At 31.8% G+C, this 23,365-nt stretch overlaps 1 protein-coding gene across 1 annotated transcript in view; it reads left to right on the forward strand.

Moving 5' to 3' along the window:
- Nucleotides 1–23,365, forward strand: part of LOC149417964 (uncharacterized) — a 50,034-nt gene that overhangs the window by 17,363 nt on the left and 9,306 nt on the right. Inside the window, exons 8-16 of the mRNA XM_089639567.1 lie at nucleotides 2,169–2,267; nucleotides 3,016–3,121; nucleotides 6,996–7,084; nucleotides 8,508–8,642; nucleotides 9,182–9,208; nucleotides 9,664–9,702; nucleotides 12,700–12,804; nucleotides 14,275–14,319; nucleotides 15,139–15,201. Coding sequence (XP_089495693.1) covers nucleotides 2,169–2,267; nucleotides 3,016–3,121; nucleotides 6,996–7,084; nucleotides 8,508–8,642; nucleotides 9,182–9,208; nucleotides 9,664–9,702; nucleotides 12,700–12,804; nucleotides 14,275–14,319; nucleotides 15,139–15,201 — 708 coding nt within the window. The remainder of the gene's footprint in view (nucleotides 1–2,168; nucleotides 2,268–3,015; nucleotides 3,122–6,995; nucleotides 7,085–8,507; nucleotides 8,643–9,181; nucleotides 9,209–9,663; nucleotides 9,703–12,699; nucleotides 12,805–14,274; nucleotides 14,320–15,138; nucleotides 15,202–23,365) is intronic.

Raw genomic sequence — 23,365 nt, forward strand, 5'->3', positions numbered from 1 at the left:
TTATTTTAGCCACACTCCCAGTGTCCACTGCAACCCCTGAAAGATCTTTCTCTACATTAAAGAGGTTAAAAACTTACCTAAGAAATAAAATGGGCGACGAAAGACTTACTGGTCTGGCTTTAATGAGCGTACACCGAGATCTGGCGGTGCAACTTGATTCCGAAGAAATTATTAATCAGTTAGCAATTAAACGTAAAAGACTAAATGTATTACTTTAAAGTAGTGTCCGACCGAACTTTCGGTTTCGGTTTCGGCCTAGTTTCGGCCAAAAAACGAGTTTCGGCTTAGTTTCGGTTTCGGCCGCCATCCAGCCGAAACTACGGCCGAAACCGAAACTGAATTCGGGAGATTTCGTCCTGCGGTCGGACATGTTCGGTGCACTGAACTGCGAGCCACGAAAACACTTTTTATTTTCATTATATTCAAATAAGTATTATTGCATTAAAAATATTTTGTCATTGTAGGTAGGATGGTACTTTTTAATTTTAATTATATTGTAGTTCATTAAAAAGAGTGCCATACAAAATGACCAGAGTTTAGAGGAAATTATTTTGTTCTTAAAATGAAAGAGTATTTTTTGTTTAGTGTAGGTAGGTACCTAAAGAAATTAGTGCACCTAAAAAAGTAATTTTGTTTTCTACCTTTTATTTTATGTTATTCGTTAATAATGTTCACACAGGTAATACCTAGATACTGTTTATTTTTTATATTATTTACGAAGAAGTTATAACTTATTTAAAAAAGCACAACCATTTATTTGAAATAAGGAATGATAATTTTTAATTAATAGTAGTTGTAAAACAATGAATCTCGTGTCAGTTTTTTTTGTTTGAGAGAAAACTACATTTATTTTCATGTATAACTTGAATTTACAATATTTTGTTAGTGTTACTGTAGGTAGGTAGGTAATTTTTAATTTTAATTATATTGTAGTTCATTAAAAAGAGTGTCATAATAATACGACCAAAGTTTAAAAGAAATTATTTTGTTCTTAAGATGAAAGCTCTTCATTTAGCTTGAGAGAAAACGCTTATTTTTTTCATACATTAAGTATTATTTGCATTAAAAATATTTTGTTATTGTAGGTAGGATGATACTTTTTGATTTTAATTTTATAATTGTAGTTCATTAAAAAGAGTGCCTTACAATATGACCAAAGTTTAGAATAAATTATTTGGTTATGTGATTAAATAAAAGGTGTTTCAATTTTAAAACAAATTATTTGTTCTTAAGATGAAAGAGTATTTTTGTTTAGTGTACCTTAACAAATTAGGTATAAAAAAAAGTTATTTTGTTTTCCACCTTTTATTTTATGTTATTTCTTTTTTTATGTTATAAACGAAGCGATTTTATTTAAATAAGGAGCGATAATTATGTTATGTTTATTTTTAGTTCAAATATCAGAGACTGAATGATTTATATATATAACATTTAAAAATAAAGGCTGATTGATTAAGACTGACTATTTTTTTCACGAAAACAAGACCTTATATATTTTTTTTTATTTTGCGGACCCCCCCCTTATCAAAGCTATATATACGTCCGTGGGTTACCGACATAGACATACTACGTACGTACAAGAAATAATGTGTTTTAAGTATCATATCCATCATTCATGGTAGGTACATAATAATGTGCATACAAAACGCTACTGGTATTATATTGTTGGCAGCAAATAAAATTATATTTTATTAAAAAAAAAAATAGCAATTAACACTGTCATAAAAATTAATTACCCTAAGCACAGCATTAAAAATCTCACAAAAACAATCACAAATAATATGAAATCTTATTAAAACCACTTATTAAGGTTGTTAAAGGACATAGGTTCCTGACTTACTTTCTGTGCCTGTTTCTTAACCTGTGATTCCTAACAATATTTGACATACTTTTTAGAACATTTTTTTTTCAAAACAATAATAAAAAAAACTACTTGTCGTCAGCCCGATCATAACTCTCTAATAATTACTGATTTTTTAAATGTTTTTAATTGAATAAAAAATAGTTACTAGTTATTAGTTATCAAAGTGTCAGGTACATTTATTAGTCCAGATAACCTCAGGAATCACTGGTTGAAGCAAATCAGCTACGTCTCTTAACAACTGTATAAGTACAAGCTTACAACAAAAATGTCCATGTTTTCCTTCAGCACTGAGTGATAATTTCAGGGAATGCCCGGAGTGCCCGGGATATCGGGATTGCGGGGATTCCCGGGACAGATAGGTCCCACGGGACGATTGGGTTTTCCGGGATTGCCGGGCCGACCAGTAAGAACCAAAGATGCAGTTTTAATCTACATTCTTAGAGTTCTACAGATTGGTGGTGGTCTGCAGTATTTTTGACACAAATAAAAATTACAAATAACTAATACACTTACTAACAATGTATTTTCCCCTTTACTTACGCAGAATAATTACTTGTAAATGAGAATCGGGAAATAAATCTAATCTCTTCACGTCTCTAAATGATTTTGCTTTACAGTTCAGTATATGTAAAAATATTTTTTTAAATCTTGTCAAATAAAGATCTCTCTTTTTTGTACTGTAGTTAAACACTTAATTCTATGGAAAATTGACAACAAGTAGTGACTAACAAAAATAATCTGTTAATTATTATTATTATTTTGGAATTTTAAATTTAAATGTTACTATGCGTACAGCACTTACATATATCATAACAATTAACTACACAATTGCGAACGTCATCACTGTAGATAAAAATATATACGTATCCAAAAGAATATTTAAAAAAATAAAAATTACCGTTGGTTTGATAGTTCTTCTTTTGCCCGTCTGCAAAAATAAACACATCAAGCCGTATATTTACACAAAAAATTATTATTTAATATGGGACCCCAAATAAACGGTGACTTCTCGATATCTATTTAAAAGTCATAGTTTTCACAATAATATATGATTTACAAAATTCAAAATAACTCTTTTACGATGGTGAGGGGTTAACATAAAAAATGTATATTTTAATGGCCTCAACTCATATTTTGACTACTATTTGCAGGGTGACAAGGGGGACAAGGGAGAGAGAGGACTCACAACGACTTTGAAGGGAGACCAGTTCCCTACAGGAATCATCGAAGGACCCCCCGGACCTCCTGGCCCCCCAGGTAAATATTTTTCGTCTAACCCCCTACAGTTGCTTTCTAGGATGACGGATTATTTCATCGCAAACAATAATAATTATAACTGGTAGTTTTGTAGAGAGATTTGGTATTATAATACTATAATTCTTGAATTTTTAGAATCATTCAGAGACCTAAGAAAATTTACTGGAAAATTGAAAGATCCTAATATTATTTGATTCCTTATTCACTATCAAGGATAAAATTATACATTTTTAATATTGAGGAAATGTAAAATGGAACAGCAAATCTGCATTTGAAAATTATTCGAATGTCAGTTTGACATTCAAATGTCACTTTGACGTAGGTATTGTCAGTTAGGCATTTATGATATTTTGACTTTTAAGCATCAATTATTAAGCATTTCGATGACGTTGAGCATATTATTGCACTATCAACCATAATCATTTTTCGCAAATTTAAAAAAAAAATTACTAAATAAAAAGAGTAAATTTGTTTTCCGTACTATCCTTACAAATATACTTTGTACTTATTGCTTTTTAATAGTTCTGAAAATATATATGCGCAGGTAATTGAATCAATTAGTCACATTGAAAACTAGTAAGTTTTTACTAATATTTCTAATATTAACTCACTAATTTAGTTAATATATAATATAGTTGTATAACACACTATACATATTTCAACCAGTTTGAAATTTAAATGTCGGATTGATGTTTTAAATTCATTTTAATATTTATATGACAGCTTAACTTTAAATGTCAGTTTGACATTTAAACTTCATTTTTAATTTAAGGGTTATGACAACCCCTCTAGATTTTTTAATTACCCTATGAAACATGTCCCATAAAAAAAGTGTAAAATTTAGGACCAGACGGCCGAGGGGAAAAGGGTGAATCAGGGCCAACTGGGCCTATGGGTACTGCGGGAGAAAAGGGAGCAAGGGGCAAACGAGGCAAACGGGTAACGTATAGCCCCAAACGAATGCTGAATGAAACAACATACCCCATTCTTCAACAGACCTAAATAATAAAATAATTATTATGAATGCCAAGTGTTTGCAGATCAGCTGTCAAAATATCATACAGATATTATATTCATTTCTTTTTTAAATTTTGTCTTCTCTTTTTCAGTATTACCCTACACATTTACTATTGTATATGCCTGTGAAATGGCAACATTTTAAAACTACCTACATGTACCCATCTTTTTCAAATATGTACCTACTCCTTCTTCTCACTTCCTAATTATCCTGGCACGCAGTTTGCTCTTTTGCATGGATTAAAGTAGGTATCTAATATAAATATTGCATGATGGTATACACAATGTCTGGAAACTCTTAGTACAAGAAGGAAACTGGTGAATCTACATCACATACAGAACCAAAACACCTTTATTTTTTTCGATCTGAGCATTTCGATAATTATGTACAGTGTTAAACAGCTGATATTAATCCCATAGTGACCGATTTAAAAAATTAAAAATTTGGATTAAATTTACCCGAAAACGAAAGCTCAAATCCAAAAAGTGATGGTGCAAAATCGATTCCAAATTTGAGGTAGCCTGTCGTCATATAGGTCGGTAAACAATCGACATAAACCGAATGCTGCAAGACCCCGCGCCGAAAAGTGTCACACTAAACTGCCCTGCAGACCGTTGCCTTACTACAGAGAACTTAATTTTCTACTCAGAGTCTTGCGGCATTCGGTTTCATGCAATTGCTTGCTGACCCGTGGGAAGACAGTCAGTTTACCGCTTGTGCTACGAGTTTTCGAACACCAAGTATAATGTAAATAGGTACTTAATAACAAAAATCATAGATGGCTATACTTTCAAGGAAAGTAAATCAACTCTTCACACTTCACATAACATAATCTTTATGTGGTTATGGAAATTTAGTTTTATGTTGTAATATTATGTTATTTAAGTTATTTTTGTCAATATTAGTTTAAGCTTTAGAGGTTGTAACAATTTACACAGAGTGCAACTATTTGTAGTGTTCAATGTTGATTGATTTTGAGGGTCTCAAGACATGTCATGTATTGCTACTTTCGTCTTTTTGAACCATGTAAAGGAACATTCTGCCCTGATGATGGTCACTGTAAACTGTCTGAAACATGCATTAGCTCGAGAAGGAGAAAATAGCATAACATAAATTAACAATTTAACCAAATTAGTTTTATGGTGTTGTATGTATTATTTTTATTTTTGTGATGATTTTGAGCTATCAATAAGTGATTACCTTCCAGACTTTTCCCTATCATCAGCTCAAAATCATTAATTGATTATTTATTTGTAAACTATGATATTATTTGGTAGTGATGTAACATTTTTCTTTGTTTATTCGGTGTTTCAGGATGTATTTATGATTTTATTTTAGCTTTTTAATTACCACCTAACCACATTAACAAGTCGCTAATACCTAAAGTTGTGAGAGAAGAACCAGCTTTTAACAATCACTGCCTAAGTTCGGAAGCACAGCTTTTCTAAAATTAATGCACCAGAAACTCCAAGTTCACAGATGGCGCCATAGTACCGGGTAAGTTGAAAAACTAACTTATAATATTAACGTTAATCAAACAAAAAAAAAAAATATACTAACCAAACTAAAACAAAAACATTCCACCAGATTGATCTTGTCGGCTTTTGAGTTATGATCTTGGATATAGGTTCAAATCTTGATCCATTCCATCGAAGTTTGTACAAAAAAGATATCAAAAGTATTTAATTTTCCAGGCTTCAGCATTTAAAATTGCTCCTATTCTGCAACTATAACATTTCTCTGAGGTTTTCTAATTTGCAAAACAATACACATATTTCAGTTGATGAGTTTTTAGTTTCACTCTGAATTCTGTTGAGTCTGCTGTCAGTTTTCATTAAAATCAACAGCATCAATCCACCACAGTCTATCGACTGCTGGATGAAGTCCTCCGTTGCTGCTTCAACACTTTTCGGTTCCCTGCTTTGCGCTGCGACCAGTTTCCGCTTAACTTGTTTATCCCTTTATTCAGCTTAAGAAAGAATTGTTCTTTTGATTCCTTTGATGTCTCCAGTATATCTCTTACCTAAAAAAAACTCTTATGAAGATCATTCAGTTAATTATGTCGGTGCCTATTGTAATGCCAAACACACAAATTTCAGTTTCATTTTGCGATACGTTTATATCATGGCATTAAGATGAACAAGAAATGCCTTGTGAGTGTGTTTCTTGATCTAAATATTTGTCCAATTGAGGCTTAAAACTCTGTTTACGAAATGCAAATGCGACGGAGATCTACAATGTTAGGCGAGTGTAAGTGAAACAGAGCGCTGGGCTATTGGGATAAAAAAAATGGAACATTTGTTACCATTCAAATTTGTATGTAAGGCACTTCTAGTTTTCTTCTTTACTCCAAGGTTAAATATTAATATTATTTATATGAATATCATCACAAAAATTTTTTTTTTCTCTCTTTGAAAATAATTACAGCAAACTAACGATAATCTTTTCGTGTTATATTATTTTTGTTTTATTTTCTGTTATATTTTAACAATACTTTAGAGTAAATAATAACAAATTTTAAATCACATTATTTTTGGTACAGCAACTTTTAAATTTTATTTTTTTGCATGCTTAGTATAGATATTAATTATTAGTATGACTTGCGTTGTATTTTTCCATAGATAACTCCTAAAATCCCAACCCTTTCACAGGTCAACAGAATGGAGACACATTAAATAGGATCTCAATTAAAAAATTATATGTTATTTAATGCCTGCTACAAATTTCAAATCCACAGGTCAACAGAATGGAGACACATTAAATAGGATCTCAATTAAAAAATTATATGTTATTTAATGCCTGCTACAAATTTCAAATCAAAATGAGCACTTAAAAATAATATTGAATGTATTTCAGGTGAGAAGGGAGATCACGGATTAGTGGGAATTGCGGGAGAAAATGGATTCAATGGAGAACCAGGACCACAAGGACCACCTGGTCACCCCGTAAGTACAATACAATGTGTAGTTGATTTAATATTTTCAATTATATTGAAGACAACATTAGCTATTCTTACACGTAGTTACATCTAGGACTTGAACCCAGGACTCGCCTTGGGGCGCGGCAATATCATATAGAGTCATAGACCTACCTGTATGTTAACATTTAATTAGAAAACTTAGTTCAATTATTAAAAGGAGAAAAGGCGAATGCCTGTAGTAATAGTTTTATCCAAACAAAAAGACCGTTTCCTAGCCTCATCCTGAATGAAGCGCGTTGCAGGAGGCAAGCCTCCTAAGAACGCTAGCAAACTAAAACATAGTAAATCAAACCATTTCTGCACAAGGCAATAATCAATCTGCGCAATGCGCACCTTCTTTTCCTTGCGATCTAGCTACAGCTTGTTTCACATAATTTGTGCCATTTTACAATGGTTTGGAAAATAACTTGTTTGAATGACGTGAACAACTTAATAATAGTATTTGGATGATTTGTATAGCGCCGTTTTTGTGCAAAATCACCTCAACCTCAACTGTAAATGGTAGTTCTACCTTTTACGCCAGTCCTACTTGAATGGCAGGAAAGACATTGCTGTCCGATAATTTTATCAAAATATTTTATATCAATCTCTTTGTAAGGGTCCCAAATATATGTATTTAAAAATGTGAACAAAGTCTTTCCCATCTTCAAATTCTTGTCTTTTGTGTGGAAGAATATTTTATCAAAAGGAAACTTAATTTAAACCCGTGGTAGGAGTAATAAATACATCCTTGCACTTATCACACCGACGATGCGGAAGTTTTTGTTTTTTTTGTAATGATTTGCGTAAAATTAAAAAAATTAATTTGGATTGTAATAAAATACCTACCTAAATTTCAAACAAAACAAAACCATAACACTGGCTTTAACTTGAGTTTATGGAGTCGTATTACAAAAGTGGGCTTTAATTTCGAACAGTAAATTTATATTTGGGGCGTGGTGAATGTAAAAAATTTAATTAAAATATATGTATTATTTTCAAAGATAGCTGTTTAAAATAAAATCCATTTTATCGAATGGGACCCTTGTTTTCGCCCTCATGAAGTGTGTTAAGGTTATCGAACATGTATCAGCTCGGCATCAAAATCGGCACCGCCTCGCCTCATTTCACTAGTTTGTCCCGAGGAGAGGCTTTGCGATTACGATGCAGAATGGTATTTCTTACAAAGAATTCTAAACGACTCAAGCTGAGGCAATGCTGATCTGGTGTAATAATGATATGTGTGACAGCCTTTATCCACCCAGTTTCTTACTGGAATCAATATTGCTAGTTCCTCGGAGCAGCCTATTCTGTTACCTCTGAAATAGACTCTCATTACATAATGCCTTTTTGAATTCAATATCTTCTTCTGTGCTCATCTCTCGATCAGTGAATTGTTTAATTTCTAGGGATTATCTGGACCAAAGGGCGAGAAGGGAGAATATGGAGACATCGGTCCTCCGGGTCTCATGGGACCCCCGGGGCTTCCAGGGCCCCCGGGATATCCCGGCCACCGAGGAGAAAAGGGAGAGAAAGGCGAATCGGTCAGTCCCTTCAAAGCACCTACTTCATTAAGATAATTAACCATAAAAAATCCATGAAGAACAATTAATTTTGAACAAAGTTGTTTACCACATAATTAAAATAGAATAAGATATTCTCAGCTTTTGGTTCGAACTCCAATCACACAGATGATTGGAGTTGTCAAACTGGGATGTCATAGGATAATGGCTCTGGGCAAAATGATTCTCAAATGTCTTTTATCTTTTCTTCTTCCCCATACCACAGTACTTTAACCTCATATTATTTGGGGTGCCATAGTCCCACTGTCTCTGAACAGTTGCAACTTTTGTGGCGTCATCGAATAAAATATTGAATAAATTATAAAATATTGTTATGTTTTCCCCCAAATTCATAGTTTAACGCTGTAAAAATTATTCCTGGAGTTGGTCATTCATCTTAGACAATGCATGCTTGTAAATTGGATAGTAAGAAACTTGTACATACGTAGAAATGTAATGTCCATCTAATTCCTTCATTTTGTTTCTTTTCCGGCTGTTGCTGCTTTGCGTCCACTTTGCAGAAATACAAAAAGCTTAGAAGAAGACAGGTAACTATTGACAGCAACATAAATCCCCAAATCATTCAAAATGCATAACTAATTACTTCTCACAAACATAATGTTTAAATCAATCACTCCCATAAAAAAGAAATTGAGATATTGATCTGATTACACTTAACGAGATCAATATGTAAGGAGAAAAAATTTGTGTATTGTCACTTTGAATCCATAATCATAATCATAATCCATAATCCATAATATACAGTAAAAATAAAAAGAATTCTGGAAAGTTGACACATAGATTGATAATCTGTTTATTAATAAATAATATTAATTTCCTTTTCAAGTTGATTTACTAATAAATTAATCAAGCTTATAGTGATAGAGCCATCTCTCATAACGCTTTATTCATAAGCTGCTTTTTTGTTTTAATTTAAAGAAACCATTGAAAACCAAAACCTCAGGTTTAACATTTAATCTTATAGCCAATGTTGAATTTACAGGGAGATGGCACTGGGATGGAGTTTATGGGCGGAGAAATAGTAAGTATTATGTTCCTTTTATTTATAAATGAAAGGTTATTTACTATATAATTTTTTGTAAAAATTGTAAATAATTTAGAGCTTTTACATTGATCTTAAAGCAAAACCTTTCGATTTAAGCTACCCCTAGTGCGCTTTATATTTGCATTTAAAAATTTGAAAAGACCCTCCCAAAAACTTTGTTATAATTCTATGAAAGAATTTAGGGGAGGAATGCAGATCACGCCAAACTCTGGGAATTGAATAAAAATGCACTTTCTAGATGAAAAAAGTGTGTAGAAATTCATTAAAAAAATAATTAAGGCGCGGAAGAATAAATTGAGGGAGATACAGCCGATCAAAATTTAATAAATTGCACTTCGCGATCTGATATTATCACCATATTCGGACAGTCCGCCGCCATATTTTGTCACGAAAATCAAATTAAATACTTTTGAAATTTCAGTAGTGCCATCCAAAAAATAAAAAGTGTTGCCATATAATAATATCAATGCATGGAAAATTCTGAAAATTAAATATCATTTGCCAGATTGGTAGTTTATTATTTAAAATCTTGTAAATACTTAATTTATGTATATATATAACCTAACCTAACTGTGATTTTCTATAACAAAAAAATGACCCTTTAATAACGCCCACTCGCGTCCCCTTTAGAGTTTTATCCCAGTTTTCAAGTAGTTTGTGGGCTACGCTAGGTTTGTATAGACGGTTTGTGATTTAATACTAATACCTTTTTTCCATGTTATTTCCTGTTACACAAAATTGCCCCTTTAATAACGCCTGCTCGCGTCCCCTTTAGAGTTATATCCCAGTTTTCAAGTAGTTTGTGGGCTACGCTAGGTTTGTATAGACTGGTTTGTGATTTAATTCTAATACCTTTTTCCCATGTTCTTCTGCCTACTCTAACCCAAACTAAACACCTAACCCATTTTGTAAAAAAATATTATTATTATATGGCAACTTTTCTTTTTTTGGTTGGCACTACTGAAATTTCAAAAGTAAATAGTTGCTAATTTGATTTTCTTAAGTCATAATTGATAAATAAAACATGGTTCCTATGTATCGCGTACGAAGTTTCAAAACCCTATAACTCAGTTAATAGTGCCGACCCCCACCTAATTCTTTCAGATTCGGATTCCCCAGCCCTAAATTAGTCTAAATCAAGTTCAATTTCGGTTATACTCCCATAAACCGAATATTACCCTCAGATCGCGAAGTGCAATTTTATTAAACTTTGATCGGCTGTATCTCCCTCAATTTATTCTTCCGCGCCTTAATTCTTTTTTTAATGAGTTTCTACACACTTTTCTCATCTAGAAAGTGCATTTTTATTCAATTCCCAGAGTTTGGCGTGATCTGCATTTCACCCGAATTTAGTATTTGAAATATATTAGTGAAGGTTTGAAAATTTTTAATAAGTAAATATTATTATACGAAAAAAAATACTTTTGTAAAACATTTGCCTAATTAAATATGTTTTTTAATTGCATTTTGTCATAAAAAAAAGTTTACTTACGTGATAAAAACCATCAGCTACTTTAAAATTTTTATTTATGTTTGCATCCAAAATTTCAATATTTTTAATTGCATGTATATGTCGATCTGTAATACTAAAATCTGAAAAAAACTTTCAGCTGTTTTATAAAACAGTATTCTATTTTGAAATATGTTCTAAAACAACAAATTTATCTGAAATCAATGTAATTTTATTTTATTTTATAATATTTTCCGCGCAATCTACTTTTTGACAGTTTGGCAGAAATGCATTGCAAATAATAGAGGCTCTAGGGATTAAAGTAATTAGTAGATTTATAGAGTTACAGATGTCACAATTGCAAGGGGCCTTGCTTTTCAGAGAATGATTTTTTTAAACAAAAAAAAAACCCTAATCACAGAAAAATCAGAAGCAAAATCATGAACAACAAATAAAATTACTAAATTGGTATAGGTAGTAAGTTCCTATGTATTTTTAGGTTCAACATATTGTGTTATGTTCTTTCTTCACCTTTTAAAACGTATTGTTTACAATTCAATTTTTAACCTTACTAGAACTATGCAGTATCGAGGTTGATTATAATTAACAGTTATAGTAGTCCTGTAGAGAGTGTGTATGTGACGTCATCGTTCTTATATCTTCTGTCTTTTTCATTTTCATACAAGTCGTGTAAATAGGAATGGGACGATCGTCGATGTTGTCCGTACAACCTCTCACTGGGACTACTATAGCAATAAACATTATGGTTAATATGAAGCATTGATCAAATACATTATGTAATTTGATTGAGGACGGTATATTCTGTCTTAAAAAAATATACCTTCATTCATTTTTTAAATTAAGACAAAACGTTTCTAGGATTTAGATAACCTAAAAATGTTTGAATTTCTACTACTACTATCATTATAAGTGGAAAAGGTTGCTTTGTACAATGAATGGAGGACTTTGCTAACAGAGGATTGAACCCTTGACGCCTGGGTGGGAAACTGACTCTTTGGACCGCTCCACCGTCTATCTGCACTATAGAATTAATCTTAAAATTAAAAATTAATTGATATCCACAGAATGGAAGCTATCCTGAACTCTTCCGGCATTTTAACCACTCGAGCGACTGGTTGTAAATGTATACATTTACCATATTATTTAATTAATATCATTCCTCAAAATATTAATATAGAAACATATGAAGTGCTTACTGCGGTTTAAAGCCAATGAATCCACATAGATTTCGCCGCCTATCCCATATTTATAGGTTCTATAAATTTGACACATTATGACGAACGATCGCTCAAAAGGTTTTGCAAGCTTTCCATAATATGCCAAAAATCGCTCGAGTGATACTTCTACCTACTTCTAAATCTGCATTATTTTACAAAAGTCTCTGAAACATATTTTTTTACATGGGCATAACTTCGAATGATTTAATACATTTTTTTATAACTAGCGAACACTGACAACTTCTGTCAAAAACACAAATTAAATAATTGAATGTGGTTTTTCAGATTGTAGGTCCGCCCGGACCGCCAGGACCCATTGGAATGCCCGGGCTACAGGGCCCTCCTGGAATTAAGGGGGACCGAGGCAGTAACGGAGGGAAAGGAGAAACAGTAAGACCATTTAACCCTTATATATTAACCCTATGCCTTTATATTTATAATATTGAAGTTGTTTCCAAATTTATGCTGAGCCAAACTTCATATTTAGAACTTCGTTCTAACACTGTTGTCCTGTTTCAACTCGACCGCTTTGCATTTCGTCTGTCTGTAAATTTGTTTGTACTGTACGTTTCCAGTTTGAAAATGGTTTGTTTAGCATAAATTATTTTTTCTAATGTGAAATCGTTGTGTATATTCGGACTTTCTTATTCGCAATTTTTTTAAATAATCATAGTGCCTATCAACCTGAACAAAGTTTGAAAAGAGAATTGTCATTGAACAAATTATATAATTCCTTATTTGAAATGAAATTTTTTTACATCAAATATATATGGATTATAATTTTAATACCTACTTACAGATCTTATGATTTCAGAAGAAATTTGGCACTCTTTAAATGCAATGCAATCAACTTAGAGGTAGCACACAACATTATGCGATGAGGAGCAATTTAGTACTAAAACTACGAAATTGAAAGCAATACAATGTTCTTGCTTTTGGTTTGCTACTTTATGATTTCTACAGCCTGTCTATATATAATATATTGTAACGTAATTAATGATACATGAAAGTTTGTACTGACAGATCGGCGTTGTGAAGCTTTTAGTACAATATTGGTTTGGAATTTTGGGCTCTAGGTCCTAGCTACTTCTGGCAAGGAGATTAAAATAAATCCATTTGAAATTATAAATTAATGATTGCATTTCAGTTTTGTCCATTCCAAAAATTTATTAGATAATGAACTGAAAGGGTGTAGGTACCAGTGGCGGCTCATGACTTTTGGGAGAAATGGAGCGCAAATCTCTAAATAGTATTAAAACAATGTCACTATCCACGTCTGTCTGTTTGTACGCTTAGTTCTTATAAACTATGCAACGGATTTTGATAGAGTTTTCACCTTCATTTAGAGAATTTCTTCCGGAAGGTTTGTTCATATAATAGATGGATATTATATTTATTGAAAGTAGAGAAAAGTTGAACAACGCCGGGTACACGTCAGCTAGTATTAAAATAAAATAGCGTTATTGATGTTGTTGCAGCCGAAAACGTTTTTTATTTTTATTTTTTAAATTCAATTTATTGTATGAAGATGTTCAGGAAATCGGTGCAGTGCACTGCCAAATTGAAATTTCTTGAAAATCTTCATACAATAAATCGAATTTTCGGAAAAACAAAAAAACGTTTCAGGCTACAATAATACACCCAAAAGTCGAGAGCTGCCACTGGTAGATACCTACATTTTTTAAAATGCATTTAATAATTTTCTTGCTAAATGCATTCTAAGAAATTTAACCTATAAAAAGAGGTTTTAAAAAAATGTCTTTTTTTTTTCTTAGATTTTACTCTTTGCCACGTTAGCTTAGTGTCATGATGATAAATAATTTTTTTTTTTCTCTTATATTGTATATTAAATTTTCACAGGGAGAAAAGGGCGAAAAGGGAGACCCTGGACCGATGGGATTACCTGTAAGTATTATAAAAATATTAAATCACCAATCATCCCACTCTAAAAAATATATTTGACAAATTAGCTTCCGTAACACATTGTGAAAAATGTCCTTAATTTAATTCTTGTAGTGATAAGGTCATATTTTATTATTACAATAATTAATTAATGCATGGCCTTCTTCACTTCAATCAATAGTACGCTAACACTACTACATAAATGGAAATGTGAAAAGTATTTTCTACTATTTCACCATAAAAGTATTTGATTAACAAATGGCACCTATGATGATAGTGCTATTTTGCTGGATATTTGTATTTCTACAATTTGTTAAATCTATAACAATTAGGAATACAGTTTCACAAATTTACAGGATTTTTTTTTTCATGTCTGACCGTAAATAATCTGATGTTTTCTCTTCTCATAATAAAGAAATGGTAATTTCATTAAACATCATCTCAGCTTATGTGTTTGTTTTCTCAGTTTTTTTGAAGAGAACATTGAATATCTTATATATAAAAGGTAATTAAGTGGAAAACATTTCTTATGTGTATTAATTTTTTGACACTTCAAGTTCCAAACTAACACATCACTACTCTTCTATCACCCTCACAATCTTCTCCCGTCTGTCATTTAGGATTAGGGTTTTGATAGATCCCTGAGGTAACCCAGTAGACCTCAGTGGATGTGATATGATATCAAGTTGGTTCAAGACCAGAGATACTATAATGATTGTGCAGTCACCGTTGGTTGGACAGCGATCTGGAGTGATCCAGGTATCTGGTGTGAAAGTTGTGCATGACGCAAACACCCGTGCACTACAAATTGTACTTTTCCAGGGTCCCATGGGATTAAGAGGGGAACTTGGAAGAATGGGTGAATTTGGAAAGCCGGGGCCTATGGTAAGCAATTCGCTGACCAGCAATCGCGTCCAGTAGAGCATTAAACCCATTTCTGTGTCTGTTTTGGTGTTATAAACCCAACATACTTTAACATTTTGTAAGATAATCATACATGTGGTTTGCTGAATGTTAATTGTTTTATTTCATACTTATTCTCATACTCATGTTTTATTTGGATTAACTCCCGTATACTTCATTATGCTCCGTTAAAGTGATTATTTTAGTGAATGAATTTGTTTTCCCAATTTGGCTATGAAAATGGCTTTTCTTTGGTACATATTACTACCCCTAAAACATATCATAGAAAACAAATAATGTAAGACATTTTTATCTCAGTAACGAAAACATGCTTAGATCTGGAATGTTTCAAGTACTTCATCCCAAAATAATTATTACTCCTCATAATATATTTTCGATACTAATTACTCATTTGTAGTGGCTATGTTTTATTTTCTGCCTGAATACTCCACATATATATTTTACATCAGTGTTCCTCAAACAGTGTTCTCTAAATGGTGCGTTAAGATTTGAAATTCCTAATCCTTATTTAGGGAGGAGTAAGGAGGGCGCGCAATGGGCAGAAAAATCACTAACATCCCACTGGCACAAATAACATCTTGCTTTTATACTAATACAGAAGATAAACATTCAATCAAACTTTGAAGTACAATAGTCAAGACATAAACTGACATTCTTAATAACTTATCCATCAAACGCCTCGCCGTCTTAAATCTGTTAAATAAAACTCAATATATAATATGTACAACTGTAATCACACAGATGCAATTCTTTTGACTCTCACTCCGGAACAATTAATCAAGTGTTCAGTTGTCCCCAAATTATCTCAAGTGTCATTTAAAATAAAGTGTACAAAATCTCAACGATAAATTTGCTGTGTTACTTTATATAATAATGTATGCATATTAAAGTATCTATTTGTTGAATCGAAATAATAATATTTATAGTGAAGTTCATAAATTAGTTGATATACTAGCCATTAAGATAATTAATCTTTTTTAAACATAAATAATTGGTAAGTTGTATTATATTTTTTTACAATATTGAAGGTTGATTTTAAAGATGAATTCAAGTTTTTACTGATAAATTTATTGTTATATTTATAAGACAATAATTTACGTTTCTTATTAGTAGTTGGCTAGTTTTAATTTTTATCAAGTGAGCATTGTATTTCAGGGTGGATATATTTGTTGTAAATAGCAGCAGTCCATCTGCATAGCCATACAAATTTAATACAATAAGCCTTCAATATTTATAAAACTTCAATCTCTTAAAAAATACAAACCATTCATATGTTTGCTACCAACATTTTTAAAAACCTCTTGTCATTGTGTCAAAGATAATTTTGTTTCAAATTTAATCAAATCCCTTTGGCTTCAAAACAAACCATCTCCTGAGATTTAACTTCATGAAATTATTTCAAAATACTGTAAGAGAAATGTTACTTTATTAATTCTGCAATTTAAAGGTCAGCACCCAAAAATACACACTTTGCGGTCCGCAAACGCAACAAATACTATGAATATCTGTAACTTTCAAACGGGTACATAGTTAGTAAATTAACAAGGTTTCCGGTGATAAAAGTTCTTGGGCTGTAAGATTTAAAGTTATATAATGAAACGCGTAACTGGAATTTTAGGTAAAATATCAAAAATGCCTGTACTGGTTTTCAAACTGCACCTATTTTCAGACATTTTAGAATTTAAAAGATTACAGTTAGAGTATATTTGTCACTAAAAACTACCATATGCAATTGACAAAAAATGTTTCGAATTATGATGAGCCACACTAGTATAGCTCTTATTTATGATCCCACGGGGCTGGGCGACTTACTGCTTTAAACACGTGCGCGTAAAGGTACCCTTCATAAGCAGCTATCAGACGTTCCATTGGCACCGGTTCCGTTCCCAAAAACAGATTTATTTTCTGTCAGGATTTTTTTCAAATAGAAACTCATGCTTGTATGAAGCCGATTGTAAAGGATTAGACATTTTTCTAAATACCGGTATAGAATTGAAAGATAAAAAATGTATAGCATTGCTGTAGTTAGCAGACTACAAAATGGGTCATTTTTGAGTGCTGAAACTTAAGTAAAAGAACCAGTTTTTTTTCCAATTTTTACGTGTTCACAACACTAATTTAAATTATCTTTTTCTGTAAATGTAAAACTCTTTAAATTAAAATATCCCTAGAATATAATATAATTTCATAACATATAAATAAAATCTTGTCCATCCATTGTATGTAAAGTTAATAACTTATTTTAGCATAGTCTTACCATTAAGATTTATGATATAACGCCTGATGAAATTAATACTCATAACACCATAATGTCGCCTAACTCAATAATAATAATAATATATTATAATACGTAACATTATGTAAGAATTAATGATCATTTATTAAAAATCGAGATATACATATAAAATACCTCATTTCAAGCTGAAACAATTAAATGCCATTTTTACATATGAATTACCAGCATGTATGTACTAGTCCCAGCAAGAGATTAGTATGTGAAGTCATCGTTCTAGTATCTTCTGTCTCTTGGAGATATTCAAGTATTTCAGATATTTCAAGTATTATATTAAAACTGTCACATTAATTTTTTAAAGTCTTGCATTGAAAATTTTAATAAATTAATATTCAAGCCATGTTTTTTGTATCACTGTATAATTCTATAATATATTTACATAAAGCCATTCAAACTAAAATAAAAAGCAATTGTATCCATTCATGTTTTTCATGCATTTAATAATTGTAGATACAACTTTTGCGTTGCAACAATGAAGTACCTACTCAGTTTTTTAAACTTATTGTTGCAACAATCTTTCAGAATGCTAACAATGACTTGTTTCAAAACTCTATTAAATCCAAAGTTACAAAAAATAAGTTATGTTAAAATTCAGATTGGCTGTATCATGGTATTGTATATAGATACATTTCAAAATACTTCTAAATCTTCTTGGCTTGTTAATATTAAATAATATATTACATCATATAAATACCATGATTTATTCTTCTCATTTTTTTAAACTTACTAGTGGCAAAAGTGTTGATGTAACCCACTCTGGGTGTATTTCATTGACTTCGATATAATGAAATATATTATTAGGCATATATATAATGTATATTTAAGTAAAAAGCAACATACATTATGTACAATACTCTGTTAGCTTTATGGTGTGATAGAGTTTATTTATTTTCCATTTATAATATGACGATTCTAACAAATCTAATGTATTCAGCCATATTATGTAAATTGTAAATGTTCAAAAGTACTGATAAGATTTTTCTAAATAAATGTGTGCAAGTGCACGTCATAAATATAACCAAAATACTCTGAATTATTTGTCCTTCCAGAATGTGCTTGGCTTTTTTCTCTCTCATTGTCCTTTATTGTTTTATTTTTAGTTCTTCCTTTGTTTACTATATGAGGCTTAATCACATTATTTAGGATAAACAATTGAATTATTATAGGGTAACTATTACCTTATGTGATTTTAAACAAATTATAGATATGAATCCCAATGGTCATCATCCTAAGTGTTATGGTTTGTGGACCTTGCTGTACAATTACATAAATAAGTAGTTTACAGGGAATAATATATTTATTGTAATTGAGGAGTATAAAAGCAAAACCGCAACTATGCTAAATGTGTAACAGAATACAATGCGAAATGTTCAGCATTAAAAAAAACGATTTTTATATTTTCCCTAAACTTTTTGATGATTTTTTAATATATTTTCAATAATTTTTTTCAAATATAGGGTTTTCCAATAAGAGGTGTTATTTTGAATAGCCCGCTATTTCGGTAGATGTTACTATTGAAGCTGTCATTTTTTGACATTTGACAAGTAAAAACTACGCCATTAATAAAAGTGAAACGATACACGCTTCAAAAATGCATTGAAATTATTAAAATTCACTTGAGTGCATCAAATGCAAATCATCTTGAGTGATGAGGCCCATTTCCACCTCGGTGGCTTCGTCTACAAGCAAAATTGTAGCATCTGGGGCTCGGAAAACCTAAAAATTATTGTTGAAAAGCCTCTCTTTCCTCAATGTGTGACTGTTTGGTGCGGTTTATGGTCCGGTGGAGTCATTGGACCTTACTTTTTCGAAAATGAGGCTGGAGCAACAGTTACGGTGAATGGATTGCGCTATCGAGAGATGATTAATGATTTTTTATGGCCGGAATTGGATGGTATTAATCTGGACAACGTTTACTTTCAACGAAATGGCGCTACGTGCCACACAAGCATCGAAACCATCGATCTTTTACGATTGAATATCAAAATAACACCTCTTATTGGAAAACCCTGTATATTTTGAATAGTGGAGGTTTTGCAGTTCAACTAAACTTAGTGGCGTTTTTGAACCTGAACATTTGTTAGAGGGGCGGTTTTACACTTCAACAAGCACAGCGGCCATGTTGGATTTGCGAAGTACTTTCATGTTTTCTGGCTCACGATTGGTGCATTTCGAGAATGGCGCTTTTGAACCTGACTAAAAGTGGAAGAGAGGCGGTTTTACATTTGACCACCATTTTAAAAGTAGTTCTTGAATGACTTAAAGGCGTTCTTACTTTGATTTGAATATTGTATGGAGTAGAGATAGTATAGATTACTAATCATTGATTAGGTCAAAATGAACAAAGTGTGTGTCTGGCGGTTTTGCTTTTATAACCTTCAATTGTACATTAAAATAAGGTTCCTACCTAAATTTTTTTTTTTTTTTTCATGTTCTCCATAAAACGGTTAAACACCAATATATCATGGAGAAGATTACAAATTAAAAAGTTTACAGAGGCAAAAGTTTAAATGAAACCAACAGAGTCCAAACCAACAGAAAAATTGGTGAAATAAACTGATGATGTAGATAATGTTTTCTCGTTATGCACTATCATAATTCATCGCAATTCATGACTTCATTGAATTAAAGTATTTTAACTTGTGAGTTGATTTGTACACTGCTGTTATAAATTAATATCCAAGTCTAGTTGATATTATCTCATTTCGTACACTAAAACAATTTTAGGTTAATCTTAAATGATTTCTCCTGAAAAATTGGATGTCTAGTGTTTGTATGGAGTATTTGTATGCATAACAGAAAATGGATTTTGTGTATCTGAAAGCCATGGTACACAACAGTATAAACAATACATATTATTTTTACTACCCGGTTATAACCCATGTTGTGAGTATGTCTACGAATTAAAAAAAATATATTGACAATGAATAACCATGAACTATGCAAAGTATTTTTAAAATGTTGCATGAAAAACGATTACATGAACTGTCTGCCCTGCAAAGAGATTTCAAATGACTATTGTAAGAAATGACAAATCTGAGCACTTCTTCATTAACTTGACAATAAATCTATAATGAATACTCTACACAAATTAGTGAAATAGTGCATGAAAATAATAGTTCACTACTAAACCTCCAAAATCACTAGTAGAACCATTCTTCAAAAAGTATCTGTATTTTTGCATTTTTCTTCCTTGATATAGAAAACGCAAGATAGGTCTATGCTGTACAAAACTTGACATACAAAAAAGTCTGATAAGAATACAAGCCAGGCTACAGACTATATGTTGCTTACCATAAAGACATTTTATTAATTGACTGTTTAAAAATAGTCCATTTATGTTGTTATGTCAAACCTTTTAACTTTGCAGGCTGAATTTTCAGCCCACAAGTTATTCCTGTCATAAGTTATGCAGCTTTGAATAAAGAGTGTTTTAATTTCGGGCAAACTGCTTGGAGTATTAAAAACATTGCATCAACTTAACAGGTTCTTTGCCAACTTTGCCATTTGGCAGAGTTCAAGTGTTTCGAGAAACTCTGCACCCGCCCATTGGTGTGCTCTTTCATTGGTCAGTGTTCATCCGGCAAATGCAGCGATGTGTTGATTTTATGCTGGGCTCATGCTTAAATGAAACGAACCAAAAATATAATATTTTTTTATATTTTTGACTCTAAAACATAGAGCCAAAATGATAATTAAAGAAACTTTGCAGTTTTTCAAGCCTTCGCTGTCCAAAGCTATTGGATAACCAACACCCCTGCAATAGATCAACTCAAGTAGTTCACTGCTACTTTTGGTGACTTAGCAGGGGTGCCCGGGTTCATGGGGTGAGCTTTGTCTAGGTCTTGGCGGTGGATGCGATTGCCCACCTGCTATGTGGCTGATCGGGAGATCGGGAGAGACTGCTTGAGGGAGACCTTTTGACCCCTCTAGCTGGACTCTCTCGTCCCACCGCTTTGCACCGCAGTGGGAGTAATGGATTCATTCGTCAGAACTTCCTCTCTTTCTTTTCCCTAAAAAGACTCTCCCCACAGCATCCTCAAAGATGATATAGGCCCTGAGTAATTTTTTTTTCCGTAGAGCTGATGTTTAAAAAAAACGCTAGCAGTGAACCTGTTAAATTCAGAGCAGTCTCAGTTAATGATTTGACTTCTAATAAGCTTAACAAAAAATTGTTTGTAACAATTCTAAAAAAAGTGAGCCCATTTCAATATTTTGTCAGCAGAGGACTCATCTAGTGCATTCTATATCATAGTTTTTCTTACTAATTTTACTACTGAATGAACATTTTTCGCTTATCTCAATAAATAATAAAGTTCTTGCTTGCCTGATCTTAATACTAATGCATTTGAGTGTACGTCACGTATCCTTGATTATTTGTTCATGATTATTATATGACTGTTTTTGTTTGACATGCGAACATACATTATCACACTCATCAAATGTTACACGCGTAAGTTTTATTTTTGTATTAAATCTTACTTTCAACATGAACCATTAAATAAACGTAGTTTGGTAGTCACATTATTTACCGATGCATTGGTTTCATTACTTTATTTTTTAAGATATCTAAATGTTAGAAAACAATACTTTTCTCACCTTAAATTTGAATAATTCTCCTCAAATAGAAAGTTTGATCAATATCATTATTTACTACAACACAACATTCATTATAATGTGTTCATAGATCATGTTAATTTAATTATTTTATGAAAATACAATTTTGCAAGTTATACTTTAAAATATTAAGACAAATTATTTCTTTGCGCTTGTACATACGCAATATGAATATGAATAAATAGTTTTGTCGGTGAAAAAACACAATTCCTCCAAGATCGGCATACAAATAAAATATTGTATCGGTGATTCAATCAAATATTGTACTGTATCAGGTTTGTCGTAATTGTTTTTCACTGTTCGAGCTTACCATTGTAGCTGATTCAGAGAATAAAATTTTTATAAGAGCGGATATTTCGTAAAAATGCGATCAATACCGATTGCAAAGAAAAAGGTTGTCGCCAATTTATTTAAGACCTTTTGACTCCGCAGGATGTACAACAAAATGATATAATTAAACAATTTTTAAAAAAAAGTTGTTTCAAAATTTCAAAGCAATCGGAGATTTTTTTTTTCACCTGCAGTCACCGGTCATTCAGTCGCAAAATAGTGCCTACTTAAAAAGCGTGAAATTCCTATTTATTTTGACAGTAAAAACCATAACATGCCAAAATCATGGTAATTTGTCGTAAAACACTGAAAATTATTAGCTCCACACAGGAGGCCCTGATGAAAATAATGGCATAAGAACTCAATATTTCCAACAAAATATGCCTTTCTTGGAAGAATTGAGTTTTAATACAGACAAAACTATTTCGACGGTCCCGAAGAACAATGTCGGATGTGCAAATTGTAGTTTTGCAGTAGAGCTGTTTAAAGTTTCATTTCTGCATGTTTACTGTTTTAGATAATATTTTTCTCCAATTAAATAAAAACAATCCAAAATATCAAACAACACTATATTTCTTGATCCCAAAAACAGTAAAAATACAGAAACAAAGCTTTAAACAGCTCTACTGCAAAACTACAAATTTGCTCATCTGACATTGTTCTTCGGACCGTCGATTTATTCATGTTGTGTATGTAAGGGCGCAAACAAATAAATTTTCTGAATATTTTAAGCATAACTTAAAAGAGTGTATTTTCATAAAATAATTAAATTAACCCCATCTACGAACGAGTACATTATAACATATGTTACGTTTACCCTTAACTTTGATGTAAAATCAAATACTCATTACACAAACGATTGCATTAGTTTAAACACTAACATCA

This window comes from Hesperophylax consimilis, chromosome 14 (genome assembly GCF_061612785.1).
Source record: "Hesperophylax consimilis isolate HC1 chromosome 14, BYU_Hcon_1.0, whole genome shotgun sequence".
Taxonomy (NCBI): Eukaryota; Metazoa; Arthropoda; class Insecta; order Trichoptera; family Limnephilidae; genus Hesperophylax; species Hesperophylax consimilis.